The sequence below is a fragment of the Euphorbia lathyris genome, chromosome 6 (assembly GCF_963576675.1).
Source record: "Euphorbia lathyris chromosome 6, ddEupLath1.1, whole genome shotgun sequence".
Lineage (NCBI taxonomy): Eukaryota > Viridiplantae > Streptophyta > Magnoliopsida > Malpighiales > Euphorbiaceae > Euphorbia > Euphorbia lathyris.
The window spans coordinates 28,842,844-28,863,859 of NC_088915.1; the positions used below are offsets into that span (position 1 = coordinate 28,842,844).

Sequence of the window (21,016 nt, forward strand, 5' to 3'; positions counted from 1 at the left end):
AGTGTTTTATATTTTCAACTAAGCAATATCCACATCTTCCAGGTTCCATTCCTCACTAACATCAATTTCCATGCCTCGAATCTGGTTAAGGAGCTTTTCCTTAAACAAAACTGCTGCGCTTCAGAGCTCTCACCCATCAGTGTAGTGGAAACCGTTGCCGTAGAGCCCATATCCTTGTCCATCACCATAGGCTCCTCAGGGCTCTCTCATAAGGGGGTCTATCCCCATATCTCTCTTTTTGTAATTGCACCGGTCTAAATTAATCTTTTACTGGAGCAGCCCACCTTTGAATCATAGGCATATTGTATGCAGTGGTCACAGAAAGCAACTACAGTGACATAATATAATAGAGAACTGAAATAAAACATGTTGACGCTCAAAAATCGTTATTTTTATCAGATTTACACGACTAAACCTCAGAAACTCCGTTACCATCCTCGGCCCTTATTCCACAGGTCATATGAGCTTTATGAATTTACCTCGTAATTTGCTTATTATTTCATTTATTTTCTGTCCGCTCTTTCTTTTGTTACTCTATCAGTGGGGATCTAAATAACACCTAAAGCTTGTTATTTTGTTCCGTTGCCAAACAGAACATTTTGAAACCACAAGGCAGCGAAGAAAAACGATATTCCTTCAACTAGTGATAGAAAAAATCATCAGGAAACCATTCTCCTATATCAAATATGGTAAAACCAATGAAACTGACAATTCATAACTAAACAAATGATTGAGTAAAATCAGTGGTCAAAGATTTCTGTCAGTTATTGTGGATCTTGCTCCAGTTTTGGAACTATAGCTGATTTGAGCTCTATATGGGACACCCGGACCGCACTGATTAATCGCTCCGGCAATTCATCTGTAGTATTTGCCTGAAACGATTCACAACAAAATCATAAGGAAATACAGGATGAGGACATCAAAAGGAAAAGACTTTTATATGGATGGTGAAATTCGGAAATTTTATAATTCAAGACATCGTTTTGTCGTCAAAGTTAACACTCAAGATCTGTAATTTAAAACCTGAAAATCAAATGGGGAAGCATCATTTACTAGACAAGCATACCTGTACAAGGAAAGCCATGTCAACCACCAATGATGTAATTACACCAATTACAAGTCCCAGAACTCCATTAGCAACAGTTGACGAACCAATATCAACATCAACCTAGAGATAATAATAAACCCGATAAAAACCATTAAAATTTCCAGACAAGAAATTTAGCACGCAACATCATGCATTAAAGGAAAAAACATTTACTTCCAAGTATTTGGGGCCACGTATATAATTGCAATCAACTGCCTTTCCCAATAAACAAGGAGTGCTTCCCACACTCTGTCGTACAATCCATGAACCCTGCATTTTTTCAGGCAATATGCTTGAATCAAATACGATCGAGTTCAAAACTTTCTATGAAAGGTCATTGATTACTCTACCACACACACCAAACTAGCTAGCTACAGAAAAGATATTGAGAAATGCAATTTTCAAGTATAAACAGGCAATAACCAATACCTTGGGAACTGATGGAATAAGCTTAAGCCTGCTATTTCGGAATTCGTCATCGCCGTCAACAAACCGTTGCAATAGAGACCCAGGTAATAATTCTTTTGTTACAAAGTAAAATACCATACTGTAGTGTGTTGAACCAGGAACCTGTGAAGAGCACAAACTTTTACCTTTTCATAACAACCTCCAAATGCAATACAATTTCATGCCTTGTAACTTACCTGCAAATTAAAGACCAGGGAGAAAAGTCCTTTCTCTGAAGCAACCTACAGACATTAATAACCATCAAGTTCATCGAGGCTCAGAAAATTATTCAATCAACTAAAAATCCTCGCAATACTAAAAACTGTTGACCACATGCAAGGGTTCCCGTAAAACTGAATTATACTTAAAAAATCCTTCGTAAGAATCCTGGACCAGCCATAAACAAGCATATCTGATGTGCAGGAAATCCACCTTAATGAATAATCAAAAAATATCTACCGTGGTTCCTTGGCATAAAATAATATTTACCATCTTGCAGAAATACAGGATGAGGACATCAAAAGGATAAGACTTTAAATCAGTGCAAGAGGAAGAATAGATTCCGAGCAAGAGGCTTTTGACATGCGCCACCAAACAGACAAAAAAAAAAAAAATGCAAGTTCATGGACTTCAAATAAATAAGAGGTTATCTTCTACAAGAATTAGTATCTTCTGGATATCAGTCTAAGAATAGCAACTTAACGTCTTTTTACTTAATGTGGAAAAATTATAAATAAAACAACAATAGAAAAACAAACAAGATAGTCACTGGCAAGAGAAGGAAGAAACGGTAAATTTCTTACTTGTGCAGCACAACCTTGACGCCTGACAACATGATCCATTCTTTTTGTATCTTTGAACCAATCAACAGCAACAAGATCCATCAAATGTTTTCCACCAGGGGTCTTCATACATATATTATACATTCCATAGAACACAGCAAGTGAGCTTAATGAGGTCTAAGTAACATGTATGCACTTGAATGAAAAAAATTAAGAAAAAAACCTTGGATTTGTCGAAACAAAAGTTCCTGCTACGAATTCGGAAGTTTGAACCATCAGAAATTCGCCAGCAATCCCGGGAATTATCACGATCATCGCGACGTAAATTGCCCGAGAAACAGGATAAATCAATTTGTTCAACAGGTTCTTCTTCCAATCCTGAATGCAAGAAGAATATAAGATTCAGAATTATGTAGAAGGCAGTCACATAAAAAGTTAAACATATCTGAATCAAGGAGAAGTATCCACCTATTCTCTTCATATCATTCTCACATCTTGTTTGATAAGCCTGCAAAATAAAATTAAAGAATCTACGTATGAGGAACTAAAAGCATTTTTACAAAAACTTTGAAGATGTGCCGAAGGCATGAGTGTCAAACATACCTCTTGTTCTTCCTCGGCTACTTGAAATTCTTCATCCTCTTCAGAGTATTCATCCATGATGTTGGAGTGTCTGCTGGCAGCATTTTGATCAATTGAGGTAGGATGAATAGAAGACTCTTGCAGCTTAAAATTTTTCTTAGAAGAAACAGATGCTGAAGTCATATTGACCATAACTGGCATTCTAGGGGGGGCACCTCTTTCATCTGTTTGGGAAAACCACTCGCGCAATCCTGTCATGAAAACAGCAGAAAAATTTAAATGAACAAAGGAACGGATTAAGTTTATACAACCAAGTCTTACATGTTTAAATTGAATCCATTACAAGATTTTGTAAGGAAATTAACAAGTAAGAAATATAAAGAAAAAATACTCAAAAGATCTCCTCTCCTCTCTCAGCTGACAACCTTTCTAGTACCAAAAGTAGTCCTTTTTAATTAAGATTGAAACACGTACGTATATTATTATGAAGCAGTCAATCCCACAGAACCTCATATCCATAAACATTACAAATATCAGAAAATAGATAAAAGCTAAATCAATATTTCTCTGGTAAATGCTCCTCGCTCCTTTTGCTTGACCTTACTCTAAGGGTTATTTCTAAACATTAGCAGCGAGTCTCACATATGTGATAAGGATGTCTTTCCTATTTATATTACACATGATTTAACCTAGTTCAGAACCTTGTATAGCTGTCGGTTCTCCTAGGTAGAGTTAGGATAGGTTTCTGTTTCTCCTAATCTGTATTGGTCTAGGTAACGGTCTCTGTTTGTATATATTTGGGACAACCCTGTTGAGAAATACAACAGAGAATTATTTCAGAGATCAATTCTTTACATGGTATAAGAGCCCTAAGGGTTCAAAAACCAGTTTTTTCTCACAGGCGATATCAGTTCCGATCGGAAATCACGACCATTTTTCTCTACCTTTCAGATCTTAACCTGTTCTGTTTCTCTCCTTTGGGTTCGGTTTTCAAAAGAAACCAACTTCCGAATTGCAACTTGAAGTTTCGATCACCGTTCACAGTTCCAATCCCAATTTGAAGTTTCGATCACCAGTTTTTCTGTTTCCTTTCATTCGACTATCTCACTTTCACAAATAAATAAATAAAACGATGTTGACGGAATCTTCATCATCAGGATCACAATCTTCCTCTTCCTCATCAAGGGTAACTGGTAGCTCCGGCTTTTCTCAATCACAAACTGCCAGCTTAACACACAATATGTCAGTCAAGCTCTCCCCCTCTAATTTTCTGTTATGGGAGAGCCAGCTAACCAATATTCAGAAAGGAACCCATTTATTCTCTCATATTTCGACCTATTATAATGATTGAGAAGCTCAGAATTCCCAAGTCCTTGCACTTATCTATGGATCTATCTCTTATAATATGCTCCCACAATTATGGGGTGTCAAACTGCCAAAGAAGCTTGGGACAAGCTTCATACAATTACTCGTCCTCAAATTAGACAAATATGCAAAAGGCTAAAATTTTGTCTGATCAGTTAGCAACTTTACAAAATCTGATGGTTTTGTTGACTACATATTGGCATGCCTTGGATCTACATATAGACTATTCTTCACTAGAAGCTCGATTCGAGCCTATTTCTAATGATAATTTGCTTGGATTATTGATCAGTGAAGAAATCCAACTTGTTCGTGATACGACAATGGACATAAATACATCCCCATTTGCTCACTATATTTCTCGTGGGGGATTTAACAATCGTGGACGAGTACGTGGACAGCAGTCCTAAGGTGGACGAGGACGCAAACGTGGACGGTAGTCCATGGGTGGACAGTCCAACGCCAAGGTGCCTCCTGTGGATATGGACATTTCAGCCCAAATGTGGCATATCAAATTCCACAAACACGGATTATTCCACAATGATATGCTATAACGGTAACAAAAAAGGACATTATCCTCGTTCTTGTTTTTCACCAAGTTTTAATCAGAATCAACGACAAAACAATCAGCATTCTGGTTATCTTATACAAATTGAAAAATCAGCCTTAGATCATGGATACCGATGCTACTCATCATCTACATCCCAAAACTTAAATCTCTGTCAGATCTCTTACTTCATCTAACAATATTTCTGTTCAATTTTTTGCTAACTCTTTTTTGGTAAAAGATCTGGCAAGGAAGCAAATCATCCTCAACGGACATAGCAAAGATGGCTTATATTACCTTCCTGTTAAAGCATCTGTTCCAATCTCCATAAACTTTGTTGCTTTATCAACACGGCATGCTCGTCTCGGCCACGCATCAATTCCAGTTGTTAGAAAATTAGTATCTTCAAATGTTGTTTTAGCATAGAATAATGAAATGCATTCCCTTTGTGAACCATGTTCTTTGAGCAAAATCCATGAACTTCCGTTTATTAAATCCACTCATGTTGCTAAACAACCGTTAGAGTTAAATTTTTCAGACGTTTGTGCTCGTATTAAATCCTATGAAGCACCGACTTGGGTGCGGACACGGCAAACGGCATTTTTAGAAAATATGAAACACAGATGCGGCGGGACACGACAAATTCTATATATATATATATATATTAGATATAAATATATAAAAAAAACTTGCTAAATCACAAAACAAATCGAAGAAGGAAGAGAAAGAAGCTCTAAGCGTTTATAATCGTGATACACAGGTGAGAATTAGATGTAGTTTAGGTTTTTTTTGTCAAATTTTGTAATTGAACCATAGGTTTTAAAAGATTTTTAAAAAAACCCTAAACTTTTACATATTTTCACCATTAGCCAAGTCCCCGCCGTATCCCCCGAGCCCCCACCGTGTCCCGCCGAGTCCCTACCGTGTCACTGCCGAGTCCAATCCGTGTCCCATGTCACCGCCGTGTCACCGCCAAGTCCCCGGCGAGTCCCCGAGTCCGGCGAGTCCGACACGGCCACGACAACCCCGGGGAAGAGTCCGTGCTTCATAGATTAAATCTAATGATGGTTATTCATATTATATTCTTTTTTTTATCATTACACAAAATATTCACGAATCTATTTCTTAAAAAGAAACCGAATAGTTAAATTCCGCTTACTTGTGGAAAAATATTTTGGACTTCCAATCTATACGTTCCAATCAGATTAGGGGAGAGTTTCAGACGCTCACTAAATATTTTTGGCTAATGGGATAGTTCAGCGACCTTCATGTCCTTATACGCCTGAACCAAATGGTTGTCTTGAAAGAAAACATCGTCATATCGTTCAAACTGGTTTATTCATGGATCATAGTCGTTTACCTTCTACTTTCTTATCTTATGCCTTTGATAATGTTGTTTATATTATTAATAGATAACCTGCTTCATCTGTTAATTTTGCCATTCCATATGAATTATTATTTGGAAATAGCTCTGATTATACTCATCTTTGTATTTTTATATGTCTTTGTTATCCTTGGGTAAGACAGTATAGTCCTCTTAAATTGGCTCCTCGTTCCACTAAATGTGTTTCTTGGGATATAATCGTCTTCAAAGGTTACCATTGCTATGATCCGATCTCTGATAAAATCTATGTCTTAGGCCATGTATTTTTTGATGAACATGATTTTCTATATGAGATTTCCACTCCTGATCCTCGACATCCCTGTGGTTACAATTCCATTATTATTGAACAGATCACCAGATTCAGCAGGTAACAATCAACCCGTTCAGTTCAGTCCAGCATCTCGGACTGCTAGTCCAATCCAGAATCTACAAGCTTGCAAAGCTCATCGCCTCACCAGTCCAGAAACTCTGTCCACAATCCAAATTGCTCCCGATTTATCTACTGATACACAGAACAATGCCTCCTCTTCACAATGATTATAGCTCTAAAAAAACCTCTTTCTCACATTCATCGGCTGGTCGCTAGATCCTAGAGGGGACATTAAAACAAAGGATTCTCACTGCCAGAAAGAACCTAGTACCTTTTGCAAGCTTCAAAATCACAAGAAGAGCGGAAGCCTGTGGGCTCAGAGTACAATGCTTTAATGATGAATGGCGCATGGAGCTTAGTTCCATTACCTCCAAATGCTAATCAAATTGGTTTTAGATAGATTTTTAAGATTAAAACTAAGGCCGATGGCGAGGTTGAGAGATAGAAAGCACGATTAGCGGCTAAGGGCTATTATCAGCACCTAGGAATAGACTACTCCGACACCTTCAGTCATGTGGTTTAACCTACTACTATTCGCCTCATCCTTACACTGGTTGGATGGCAAATCGCTCAACTAGACGTTACAAATGCCTTCTTACACGGTGATTTACAAGAGGTTTATATGACACAACGACCTGGGTTTGTGGATCCTATACGCCTGATCTCAAGCAGTCACCACGCATGTGACATGAAAAGTTATCTAAACTTCTTCAAACAGTTCATTGTATTATTTTCACTGTGGTACTGTTCGACTGTTTTGCTTAACCTTACTCTAAGGGTTATTTCTAAACGTTAGCAGCGAGTCTCACATATGTGATAAGGATATCTTTCCTATTTATATTACACGTGATTTAACCTTGTATAGCTGTCGGTTCTCCTAGGTAGAGTTAGGACAGGCTTCTGTTTCTCCTAATCTGTATTGGTCTAGGTATCTATCTCTGTTTTTATATATTTGGGACAACCTTGTTTGAGAAATACAACGGAGAATTATTTCAGAGAAATTCTTTACAATATGATTCATCAATGCATTTGAGAAATTAAACATTTCACAATTAGTAAGCTACATGCAAAGCAAAAATCACAAAGGGAGAGGGAAAAATAGAAAAGAAAAAAAACAACAAAGCTATAAAAGTGAGCGCCTTGCTGAATTTTTAGGTAAGTTGCACTAAAAATATGAAAGCATTTTTCGTAAGGTCAAATTTTTTTTTCCTATGATATGGCATGTCCATATCAGTCAATTTAACAAAACAAATCAGCAAATATAATAAGATTCTCAAAATAAAAATAAAAAGAAAAGATGCTTGCAAGTAAGAGCTCCAATGTTTTTAAACCACCGCCAAGCTGATCATATGTTAATATTGTCAAGTAGAAGCAACTTGGAACTTGAAAATTTATCTACATGGAAGTAATTCTTCAATACGAAGAGCTATGAAGTACTGAAAAGTGGGAGAAAAGAACTGGAACGATAACATCCCAACTCTTCGTGAAAAAAGGAAGCAAAACAAGAATGGCATTGATTCCAAACGCTGATCCTAGATTCTAGTAGACACTTGGGCCTTGTTTGATAACCCACTTAATCACTTCACTTAAAATGTTAAACACTTATTTAATTTAAGTGTGTTTGATAATGATTGTTTCTCCACCACTTCAATTTATAAATTAAGTTAAAAAGCACTTATTTTGATAAGTCAAAATATTTAACTTAACATTTTAAGTTAAACATTATCAACTAATATTTTTATAAAAGTTACACCATTCAATACTTTCAGCACTTATAATATTTAGCACTTAAAATTCAATACTTATTTTTTCAGCACTTAATTTTCAATTTTATCAATCAGCACCTTAATGAAAATGGAACTTACCAGCAACACTATTCAACATCTGAAGAAGACAATGTTGCTGAAACGATGAAACATAACCCACACCCCATCCTTTTAGATCAATCTGCATAAGATGTTGCACCTGTGTTCTAGGTCTCCCATTCCGTGGTTTTAAAGGGGAAATGTTGAATCCTCCACCTTTAGAAATCAGAAGCAGAAAGTGAATCTGTATTGCTCAACCCATAATTTCTTCTATATACTAACTAACTAACGGAGATGATTGAAACTCACTCTCAACATGAGCTCGCACACAACCTGGTTGTGGACCACAGTTCTCATGCTCTCTAGAGCGAAATAACACAACTGCATAATAACAGATATTTCTGAAGTTTGTAACAAGTGAAAAATCAGATATGCACCATAAAAGGAATTTACCATAGCTGCCATCATCATTTCGCCGCCAATAGCGCACATAGCAAAGATCACGGGGCCACACAAACCTGCAATTCGTAGATATGTGTGTAATGTATACAAAACCAATATAACAATAAAGAGAGATAAAGAGTAAATTATGCAGGAAGATTTCTGCAGAAAAGGGGCACCACATGGATTAGATAAAGACTTAAGTCTTAACTTTCCCCCAAGTAATAAGCACGCATTAGAAATAAATGCAATAGCTGTTCAAGTCCATCACATGACAATATATATATTACCTTGGAATCAATAGGTAGCTTTAGATTTAACTTTCTCTGCATCTTAAAAACTAAGTTGTATAAATGTTATCTTTAGGCAATCAATTCATCATTTTCCATTCCCTTTTATAGATCTATTAATATCAACTTCCATCATACTATTTACATTGAAGAAAAATGAAACAAATAGATTCAGGTTTAAATTGATTATCTAAAATACATCTTAAAATAGTTTTGATAACCATAACTGTTTACTTTCTTAGATCCCATAGTGGATAGAGAGCTATCTTAAGTCTATCACTGGCATCAGAGATTATGACACTTTGATCATGAAAACATCAAGAAAGTTCACAAAAATGATAATGAGAAGTCTACAACTTCCCAATGCCTACAGATTGTATTTCCTCACAACAATATCATATTAGTGCTCCCAGATTAAGAGAATCTCATGAAGTGATAACAACTACCACTCTATTAATTAGAACAGAGGCACAAACAAAAATTGCAGGTAGAAAGCAGAGAGGTAAAAGATAAATGTTTTAGTCTAACAACCATATTTATTGAACTTTTGAGACCAAAATGATACGAATATCATGTCAGTATCAGCAGCATTCATCTGGTCCAGATAAACCATAGACAGAAACATTTCATTTGGGAGAGAATTACACTGGAAACCAGTCAAGCTGAAGCCTATGATAGAGTATTGCAGTATGCCCATCTACCTCTTCAACTAAGCTACCACAATGGAAGCTGCAATCCCACCTGCACAAATCATGCATATAACATGATAAGAACTTTTAAGGTCAAAACAAAACAAAACAAAATTATATAAACACATAATGATAATTAATTTTCAAGTGTATATGAAGACTATCTAACTCTTCTCATGCCATGAAAGGTCATACTCAAATGCACACATCATGAACGGCATAATAACTGAGCAGATTACAATTTAGTTACAACAGTACTTGATGACAACAATGAAAACCAAGAAGCAAGTGCCAGAACCATTGGCATCAACATACAAAAGGCCAAGAAGGAAACACATTAAGATCCTAAATAAACAAAACACATTTTTCTGATAATGCATAACACTATAGCTATGTTGCACGGGAACGGATACTGGGAAGAGGAATTTGTTGCTAAATTCAAGAGAGCTTTAGAGAGAGAAGATAATGGGAAGAATGTGAGGCTAGCTGTGATCGGTTATGTCACATTGTCAGTTTCATGCCTAATGAAGTAATTCTTCTTATTAGTTAAGATTTGTAGAGGTGTAGGTCAAGTTTTTGTTGATATAGACAAGGTTAATGCAAATAATTATTATCTTTATCACTTGAATGACTTCAACAACCAAACTAAAAGATCACTAGCTACAAAAAATAGGAGTCAATTTGACCTGATTTTGTACTAATCTGCCCCTTAAGTATCTGCATAAATCTGGGTGTGTACATGGGCACATTTACAAAAACCAAACCTCATACTATATTGATAAGAAACAATAGAGGTAAAAAAAAATTCTTTAAGAAGCAAACCATCATAGCATTTGTCAATAGGGACATAGCATGAATTACTGTATTTTAAGATCCACAATCTCTTTTCCTTCAAATAGCCTATTTCTTTTTTCTTTCTTTCAATTTTGTGTTTCAATCAAGTGGTCTCATACATTAGCTGAAACGCAATGCATCAAAACCATCGCCTAAAATCTGATGAAAGTCATACTACCAATGAATAGCATAATTTCGTAAGTTCCGCGTAGCCCATAACTCATCCTAAGAGCACTAGATTTTTCCTACTAGGAATTACTATATAAAAGGGAGAAACAAAAGCCTAAAGGATAATTGATCATTGTCTACGTGACTTAGCCATTATTCAAAGCCATTTCACATCCACTTTTTTGGATATTCACCTTTATGTAAGCTATTTTATTTAGATCCAAAGACCATCATCTCTCAAATATATATATATATATATATATATATATATATATATATATACATATATATATCAAGGTAATCTAGTTATCGTTCCCCAGCCACCCTTACAAACAAACATCTTTAAGATGCATGCCTAGAACGCTCATAGAGAAATAAAAGCTATAAAGCCAATCATTTTTTTGAGGGATATCACAATACTTTTTAAGTTATAATAGTAACCGTGCTATCCAATCTTCAATTGAAAAGAAAAACACCTACTCAAACCGTGTCCCGTCCATGCTCATTATAAGTTCAAATATTTCTTCACATGTAGCCTCAACAACACCCACTGCTTTCATTGCTCTGCTACAGCTTCTTGGCTGCAATAACAAATAAAAAATGGCAACTGGTTAAGTCTAGATCCAAGCAAAATCAACTCATTCAAATGAAGTGGGAGTTCAAAAAGATCCAGTACAAGGTAGTCAACTTCAACAAGCTCTTCAAAAATGCGGAGTCCTGCAATTTACAGACAAGAGAACCAAAATAAACTGGTAATAATTGGATTTCCATATGCAACTATCATGTAAGAAGTAATTAATTTCCCCCCTGCAATACCTTAACTTCTAACCTTATATGTCATATATGCAGTAAACTACTATGCATTGCCAAAAGTTATGAAAAATGCATCACCATTTTGGCACTGAAGGAGACGCCAATGCTTTCTAGAAAATGCTTGATTGTTGGCATTCTGATTGGATAATTCTGAATCAAATTCTCTTGTCCAATCCAATATTGATTCCGGAGGACCTGCCAGTTAAGAAGACAGTGAGCCTTGAAATTGGAGTCAACAAAATTAAAATTTGTAATATATAAAATTTGAAAAGAACCATTTCCAATGGTTGTTCTCCGCAACAAATTGGAATTACTCTCATCTTCATCCTCCTGTGCGCTGAACCTGATAGTTGTTCAGGATTAGGCAAGTTAAATCGGGAAAGTAATCTGACACTTCCATTAAAATTGGAAAGATTAGCTCCACAGAAGCTCAACTAAACTGAAAAATATTAATAGTTTTTACAAATGTCTACCTATAACGTAATGAAAACATCAAAATATGAAACATAGAAGTAAAATTCACATCTGGAAGTAGTGACTCGCGAAAAATATAGAATACCTTCACTGGAATCTACCTGTGATGCCAAGAAAAGAAAAGTCACAGAAATAGTAGAACGATACTCACTGGCTTTCATGGTCTGATGATGAAGCAGTCCTGCCATTGTCCATCCCAGATTTATATTCGAACGACACATATTTGTTACCATTTACAACTTGAGACTCCTGATGCTGCACATATCACCATACTTATAGATTATGCAATGCAAGACAGGTTGATTCAGCACCTATTAATGGTAGAATATAAAGGAAATAAAAGAAAATAAGTGTGCATCATATATCCAACATTCTTCTTCCTTTTTCTATTTATTGGAGGGAAATGGTTGCAACAGTAAAAGGAGAAAGAAACATGGTCAAGAGAGAGAAGGAAATATTTTCTTCCTTGAGTCCTAATATTAAAAAAGCATGGGTACAAATGATCTAATACAAGAGAAACAACTTCAAAAAGAAAATATATAGTGTATATGCCATTAGATCCACTGTCAGTTTTATGTAAAAATCAGACAAAGAGGAAGCAGATTAGAGAAATTGAGAAATAATATGTTACAGTCTGAAGAAAACATACCTGATCAATTACAAACTCAATTTTTTCCTTCCACACCAATGCTTCCTGGATGTTAAATGCTGCCATCTGGAGGAAAAAAATCTCATGTAGAGTTTTCTCTGAAACATATTTAGATGCGACAACATATAACAGACCAATGAAGCACACCAGACAGAATGTTAAAATTAAACAACAATATAATTTCTGCTCTCCTGAATATTAAATGCTATTGTGAAAGCAAAAATAAGATGAAACCTTCCGAGGATACCGATGTTAATCTGAATGAACAATAATCATACACATGAAACAATTCAAATATCAAATGTAACATTATTAAACATCCTTAATAAGAATTCTTTCAGTAAAAGAACAAAGAAAGCCCATTTTCAAAGCTCTGAAAAGCAGGGAACAATACCATCTAAAAGATAACATTTTGCTTACCGTGATCCTGTGATATTTTTCTTTCTTGTTGTATACAGACAAAACATAAACCATCTGCAACATAAGCAAATAAAACAAAACAAAGAAGTATTGTTAGCAAAAAATGCCACGGCCTAACAAGAAGTTAGCTACAGAGTAGTACCAAAAAAATAGATCTCAGTAAGAAATTATGCAGCCAAATGTCCAGGGACTGAAAAGAAGAAGCAAAAGCCACACATGGACAGCACCAAACTGGTAGCATCAGATTTGAATGAAGATGAAGCGGAACACAATAATACTCACCTACTAACATGCATTTTCACATAAAACTCCCACTTCTGGAAGTTAATGTGTGTGACAAGTTTGCTCACACTTCTGTCTAACAAGACTACCAATTTAGCACAACCGACCACATTCATCAGCATATATCCAAGTTAGTGAAATCTAATGTGTCCATTGACATGATAAAGCAATAGTCGAACCAAGAGAATAATCACACCGTATAATCAACATATGAGGCCAAAACAGTATCAATCACGGCTTGGACATTTAAATTTGCAAGAAATTTTACTACTCTGTCATGAGATTCATAGTATGCAAGCTGATATCAGATACCCACGCAAAAAAATGTCTATTACAAAATGAACTAACAAAGTGGAAACATCAAGTTTTATATGTTCTACAACTATCTAACCTCAGTAATATATTTTATAAATTAATGTGAGAAGTAAAAGAAAGAAAATGAGAACTCACATGTCCATGGTGAGTCTTCAAACCCCGATCCTCCACTCTACAATTGCCATCAATCAACATAGTCTTAATTGGAACCTAATTAACATTAACAAGCAGTTTCACCTCCAATCTATAGAGACAAAGAAAGTTCAAAGCTATACAATAAAGAAAAATAGCACAAAATGATTCTGTAGATATCAATTTCCACAAATAGATAATTCAAACAAATTTCAACTTTTTCCATAAGCATAAATATTCCAAAATCAAAAGCGCAATACCTGATTATCTTGTGGTTTCTTCTTGTAATAAGCAAGAAGCCTGGATTCAAGAACGAAATACCTCATGTGAATAAATGATCGTCCGATCTTCCGCCTCCCATATCTCACCATCCACCCTTCGTATATCACTTTTGACATTTCTGCACCCCTTCCGCCGGAAATTACACTGAAATAGAATTTTACAGAAACAAAAAAAAAATCTCGCAGACGCGGAAGCTCAGATGAGAAATCTTTGCTTCCTGCGAGATCAGAGTAAAACTCAAGTCACTTGAGCGCTCATCCCTGGACCTGAAATCGGTTGTTGAATATAAGAGAATCCGGGATTTGAATTCTCATTTATTTAGTAATCAAAATACTCCAATCTTCTTTACGTCTATAATCCTCCGATGATTCCAAGATTCCAAACACGTAAAATTTGACTTTAATCTAAGAAATGGAAAAGTATAAAGGGAAATTTTCCTCTTTTTTTTCCTTCAAAAGCTAAAACATGTAATACTACATAAAATAATAAACTAAAAATTGTTTGTTTGTTTGTTTTGAAAAATATGCAGACTCAAGGACGGGGAGAGAAAATGATGGAGGGGGCAGTCAGGGAGGAGAGATTCGCCGGGATTGGGGAAGAAGGTATAAAATAAAAACGACAACGTATTGAAAGATGAGATGTCAGGAAGTGACGCACAGACTATGGGATTAGAAGAGGGAGAATCTCAATGAGGGGTGAGAAGATACCACGTAAGGTTAAAAGAAGAAGAAGTATTGACACGTGGATAATTGTAATTGATGGTTAGCTTTTATACGGTGTCTTAGCGCCGTGCCGCTTTCAAAAAAAAATCAAATAGAGGCAGACTCTTTGGGCCGCCTGGCCAATAACCCGTGAAGTAGCCAGCACTTATGAATAGCTTATAGCTACGCATACTGAGAAAGTTGATTTTAACCTTGGTAAAAAGCGGTTCTTGATCTTTCATGTTTTGATACATTAAATCTATCTTTTATTTGGATGTATTAAGTCCCTGATCATTTATTTTTATCTCATTAAACTCTTTATGACTATACAAAGTATATTTAAATATAAAATTTGGTTAACAGACTGTTATTCATTGTACCTTTGTTCGAAATTTATATTTTTTCCCTGTTTGAAAACAGTTTTGGATGTGTCATATGGTTATAGGAAAACTGTAAAAATCTTAATCCAAACTGTAAAAAATATATTTTTTAATAATTTCAAATACAAATGAAGTCAATAACGTATTTTTTTTAATTAGAATTAGATGTTCACAACTTACTGATTTGGTCATCAAGAGCTTAATGAGACCAAAAATAAATAATCAGAGGCCTAATGTATCCAAATAAAAGATCAAGAGCTTAATGAACCAAAATATGAAAGATCAGAGGCTTAACAATGCTTTTTGCCTTTCTTTAACTGGTGTCTCAAAAAATTTATTAAGAGGCAAATGTATCCCGTTATTATTAAATAATAAAATATGGTAAGAGTGAGTTTGGAAATTATACAACAAACACTAAGAGGGTGTTTGTTTACCTACTTTTTACCTTCTGTTTGTCTTTTCACTTTAAAATGTAGAGTTTTAAGTGTTTGGTTAGACACCTCCTATTTGTCTTTTACAGCCGAAAAATAGCTTTTTACAAAAGCAGAGAGTCTCTACCTTCACTTGTATGTTGATGTTATTCTGTTAATTGGGAATGACATTGGTATGTTAACTAATGTTAAGGTCTGGTTATCCTCTACCTTCTCTATGAAAGATTTGGGAGAAGCCGCCTATATTCTTGGAATTAAGCTTTATAGAAATAGAGCTAAAAGAATATTAGGGCTATCTCAAAAACTCTATTTGGAGAAAATTCTAAAGAGATTTAGAATGGAAGACTCCAAAAGAGGATTGATACCTGTTAGACATGGTTTGCAACTCTCCACGGAGCAATCACCTAAGACTCCAGCGGAGAGAGGAGAAATGGCCAAGATTCCTTATGCTTCTGCTATAGGAAGTGTAATGTATGCTATGTTGTGTACAAGGCCTGACATTGCATTTGCTGTCAGTCTAACAAGCATATATCAATCAAATCCAGGTATGGCTCACTAGATTGCTGTTAAGGCTATCTTTAAGTATTTGAGAAGAACTAAAGATATGATCTTAACATATGGAGGAGGTGATCTGTTAATTGAAGGCTTTACAGATTCTGGCTTTCAATCAGATAAGGAGAAATTTATATTCACTTCAGGAGATGTGTTTACATATAATGGAGCTGCAGTTGTTTGGAAAAGTTCTAAACAAGATACTGTAGCTGATTCCACTACTGAGGCTGAATATATTGCCGCCTCAAGTGCCGCTAAAGAAGCAGTGTGGTTGAAGAACTTTATCACCGAACTTGGTGTGGTTCCTTCTATTATTAGTCCAATCCCTTTGTATTGTGATAGCAATGGAGCGATTGCACAATCAAAGGAACCAAGGTCTCACAAGAACTTCAAACACGTGCTTAGGCGGTATCACTTAATCAGAGAGATTGTTGGACAATGAGATATCTCGGTGCAGAAAATAGCATCAGCTGATAATCCAGCTGGTCCATTTACTAAGCCAATGACTCAGTTACAGTTAGACCGTCATCTTGAGAAGATAGGTCTTAAATATTGTACTGAATGGCTCTAGTGCTAGTGGGAGTTTGTAAGTGTTGTATGCCCTAGGCCATTCCTTTTGTATATTTTACAGTGTGAATTTTGTATCCAAATGGCAGTTAATAAAATATGTATTCATGTGTAATTATTTGTATTGTTTAATTACTTAATGAATATATATATTAGCCCAAAGATTATTTACAAAGAGATAATATTATTAAGAGTTAATAATAATGAGATATATTTCTTTGGTGAAATAATAATCTTAAATATTCATAGTCGGTGGATAATGAATTGGACACTCATCTATCCTTAGACTATCACCTCTGTTTATTTTCTTGATTAGTATGAGATATTAATCAGAAACAGAAAATCTCATTCTGTTTGATATGTTGATATCTGAATAAATATGTGGACATTCAAAGAGGTGAATGGTTCGAACTGTGACGTTAGATAATAATTGCACAAAGGTTTACTCCTAGTCAACATAATTATTATCTAGGTCATAATAGTGCATATAGTCCTTTGACTTGAGAAAACTTAGTTGTTCTTGCGCAAGTAATTATAGTTTGTTCCTGCTTTGTACTGGGATCTTAATTTTGGTAATCCGGCAGTGAATCACTATAGTTAGTTGTGTAGTATAACAAGAGTTTGCTAATAGATGATTCATTACTCTAAGTAAATAGAGATAAATCCTAAGATAGTTATTGATTGGTTTTTTGATTGAATGAGTTCCTGGCCAGGACAATAAGACTCATCTGATGAGATAAGTATCAAAGAATGATTCTTTGATAAGAGTCTTATTTTATCAAAGACTTAATCAATATTTCTTAGTATCTTGACGATTAGAGCTTGACACTTTGTGACTCTAGTCAAGATCGGGATTTTTAATGAAAGGACTTTAGTGCATGGAAATTATGATCGATGGTTCATAATTAGTTTAATTATAAGTTTACTTCGAGTAACTTCATTCTTTAATTGAGACGTCATGGCGCAGTGTGTTAGCTGGAGATCGTGATCTTTAGAGGACTATAAGTAAATATAAGTTAGGCTTATAGGATACACTTATAGTACAAGGAATTGGATTCCTAACATACTTACTAAGAGTTAGTACTATGCCTCTAATGTCAGTTAAAGATGAACCTAGAAAGTCACACACATACAAGTTGTTTATATCTAGCTTTTGTTAAATTGATTAATTAAAAGTATTTTAATTAATTAATTGACACAATTGAATATGTCAATGGGATTGACAAAACATTCTAACACTGTTTGATATTCAATTGAAATGAGGAAATTATAAATAATTATTCTTGCTCAAGTTAAATTGATGGTTTTTTCCGAATACAATAGTCAAGGGTTGACTGTTGGAATTAAGATATAATAATTAATTAAGTTGTTAATTAATTATTATTAGATATATAATAATAATAATATAATATAATAATAAGATTTATTATTATTAATATTTAATATTAATTATTATTATCTATAAATATATATATTTTTATATATATATTTATATATATGCGAAAGATGAAGTAGGACACTACGTGTCCTACATCCATCTCTCTCTCTCTTTTATATATATATATATATGTAACTTTTGAAAAGTTATATATCCACATATCAAAGGTATTTGATCGTTTTCGTGGGTTCGATCAATTCTGAGCAAGATTAATCAGTTTCTTCGAGACTTGATCTAATCGACTTAGTGGACTGACTAGAGGCTTCACCACTAGAGAAGCTTTAATATCCGATTGGAATCTACAAGAGGTATTTTTCCAATCTCGTAGTATAAATATCAATTTGGTTATTGAAGAACTTAATGATCTTGGTTAAGGATTTGATGTCAGACATCAAATGTTTGACTGTTTATCAGAGTGGTTGGATCACACTGATTGTTTGTTTAGGGAATTTTTTTGAAATTCATCTCCTAAATACCAACATGTTTCCGCTTCAAATCCTTCATATATTGTATTATTATTATTATCTCCGGTGCCCCCAAAATGCATATGTGTGTATACAAATAAAACTCCCAAAATATCAAAAAAAATGTCCGAATTTGGCTATTTTCCTAAATTTGATGGTCCTATGATCAAAGGATTCAATTGTACAACGTTTCCTCAAGTAAGGAAAACTGTTGTACGTCGATGTTGAATTAGGACAAAAACTTCAAAATCATTAGATAGACTATAAACCACTTGAAGTATTGAAAAAACGTTTTGGATAGTGAAAGTACCACCAAAATACTTATTATGCCTATAAAACCAAGAGAATATTGATAAAAATGTAAATAAAGATATGATGTGTACAAATTAATGTGATAGTACGGTAGAAACCCTCAAAACCTTACCCTTGTCGCGTGTCAGTTATCCTTTTGAGTAATGAGATGTCCAAAGCAAAGTAACTTGGAATGGAATCAAGACAAAAAAAAGACTCCAAAATGAGGTAAAAGACACATGTGATGCCTTTTGGTGTTATGTTTCTGAGATTAGTTCTTAGAGCAAGAAATATGAGTGATGAACAAGTGATTAGAGAGAAAAGAAGCTTCACTCCCTAAAATCCAAAGTATAATTTTTTAAGAAATGGGGATCTAATCCTTTGCCTTTACATAGTTCCTCATTTTATAGAGTCGACCATGGGATAAGTTTTAACTTTTTGGCTCAGATTTTCAAGCAAAATGAGTGTAGTACAGTGGGAATCGTAGATCACTGGAATCTTTTCCATACGATAATGATGTACGACCATCGCTCCGTCCACATGGCTAGCCGATTGACATGCATGTCGATAGCACAAAAATGCAGAATGGTCTGCAGACACACGACATTCATTTAATCGTATTGTTGGATGACTTTTTAGGTTCAAATTTTCTATCTTTCCCAACGGTCGTACGCCGAAGAAGAATAGTGGTATGACCCAGAGAAGTGTTGTATAGCGTAAACAGGGGTTTATTTCCTTTGGTATTTTTGTTGCTCATTTATTTTGGATATCCTACTCACTATCAGACTTTTAAAACGAGGGTTAGTTCATTGCTTTCCTCATGGGGTCAAAAAACCAGTGCTTACAACGGTTCTCGAGAAAGCCCTCATTTAAAACCCATTTAAATTTGAAAAAAAAACCTCTCACCTTCCATAGGAATGGCCACTAGCAGGAATATGGATGCATGATAACTATCCACATACCTCTAGCTCAATAACTACTCACAATTTCAACATGTGTCACACCTAGCCATAGATGGCACCAACTCCTACTACCTTCCCTCAATACCTAATAACCAATGCATACTTTGAATAGTGTGACCCACACCCCACCTCTCATGCCTACACATGCCTAGAAATATGAACTAGGGCAAGAAAACCTAAGCTTCCATAAATATCCCAACCATTATAAATAAAAGCAATCTAGCACAATTAAGGTATCTCATTCTCACATTCTAAGAGTTATTATTTTTCTCTATTCTATCATCTTCTCAAAGACCTCTGCTTACTTAGGCATGCACATGCAGATGTCGGTCTCGAGCCTCCTTTAACCTCTTAATTTCTCTTATTGCAAGACTCGCCTCCACAAGTCACTCATTATAAATCTCTCCTCATCTTTTATCAGAACAGTATATGATTCACATATTAAATTTAGGGTAAGCAAGTATAAGGTATCTGCGTTTTTACTTAACACAATAATAGGTACATCATGTTATTATAAGGTCATTAAGTTTTATCTTAATCAACTCTTTAGTCTCTTCATCTGTTTTTGTATATGAATGTATAAAATTGACCCTAGTTATATAAATAAAAAACTTATTTTTAGTTTTCAATTTTGATCAAAATAGTTTTAATGAAGTTTGTGTAGTAAATATACACTGAAATGCTTATACTTATGTTGGGGGTGAAAATAAATTTTCATTTTTTTGTAAACAAAAAATTTGGTATAAAAATAAGATAAAGTTAAAAAAAATAAACTAATAAAAAATAAAATTAGAAATAAAGAAAATGAAATAAAAGAGAAAAAAAATTCAACTCCTAATATTCAGCATCAGGGACCTTCAAAAACCCATTTTTTCGGGGCACAAAATGAAGGAATATTGTTGTAACTACGTGGAATCTTATATTTCCTGGTCGAAATGAAGCTAGGGAGTATTGGCCGAGCTCAAACAGAATCATATTAAGGGAGTTATGGTTAGTAAAAAATGATTGTTTGCAACTGAAAATCAACTCCTATTTTCAACACACGACACCCCTAAAAAACCTTTTTTCGAAGAAC

General features: G+C 34.7%; 1 protein-coding gene across 1 annotated transcript; it reads right to left on the reverse strand.

The window, feature by feature from the left end:
- Positions 1-617: 617 nt before the first annotated feature.
- Positions 618-14,826, reverse strand: LOC136233445 (protein ENHANCED DISEASE RESISTANCE 2). The gene is made up of 22 exons (XM_066023102.1): positions 14,134-14,826; positions 13,877-13,951; positions 13,145-13,198; positions 12,725-12,790; positions 12,227-12,330; positions 11,877-11,944; positions 11,680-11,796; positions 11,465-11,505; positions 11,269-11,369; positions 9,743-9,838; positions 8,820-8,884; positions 8,676-8,747; positions 8,427-8,582; positions 2,920-3,149; positions 2,785-2,824; positions 2,540-2,694; positions 2,338-2,439; positions 1,732-1,776; positions 1,517-1,657; positions 1,262-1,357; positions 1,067-1,168; positions 618-872 (listed from the first exon to the last, which is right to left on the reverse strand). The coding sequence occupies exons 1-22, from the start codon at positions 14,269-14,271 to the stop codon at positions 765-767; spliced, it is 2,172 nt and encodes a 723-aa protein (XP_065879174.1). The 5' UTR covers positions 14,272-14,826; the 3' UTR covers positions 618-764.
- Positions 14,827-21,016: the final 6,190 nt, after the last annotated feature.

Excerpts from the sequence above, each read along its gene's own strand:
- LOC136233445 (XM_066023102.1), bottom strand. The coding sequence starts at position 14,271 with ATGTCAAAAGTGATATACGAAGGGTGGATGGTGAGATATGGGAGGCGG. Across the intron at positions 8,583-8,675 it reads TGTGCGAGCTCATGTTGAGA|GTGGAGGATTCAACATTTCC; the intron begins GTGAGTTTCAAT and ends TGATTTCTAAAG. Across the intron at positions 1,777-2,337 it reads GTCAAGGTTGTGCTGCACAA|GTTGCTTCAGAGAAAGGACT; the intron begins GTAAGAAATTTA and ends TAATGTCTGTAG.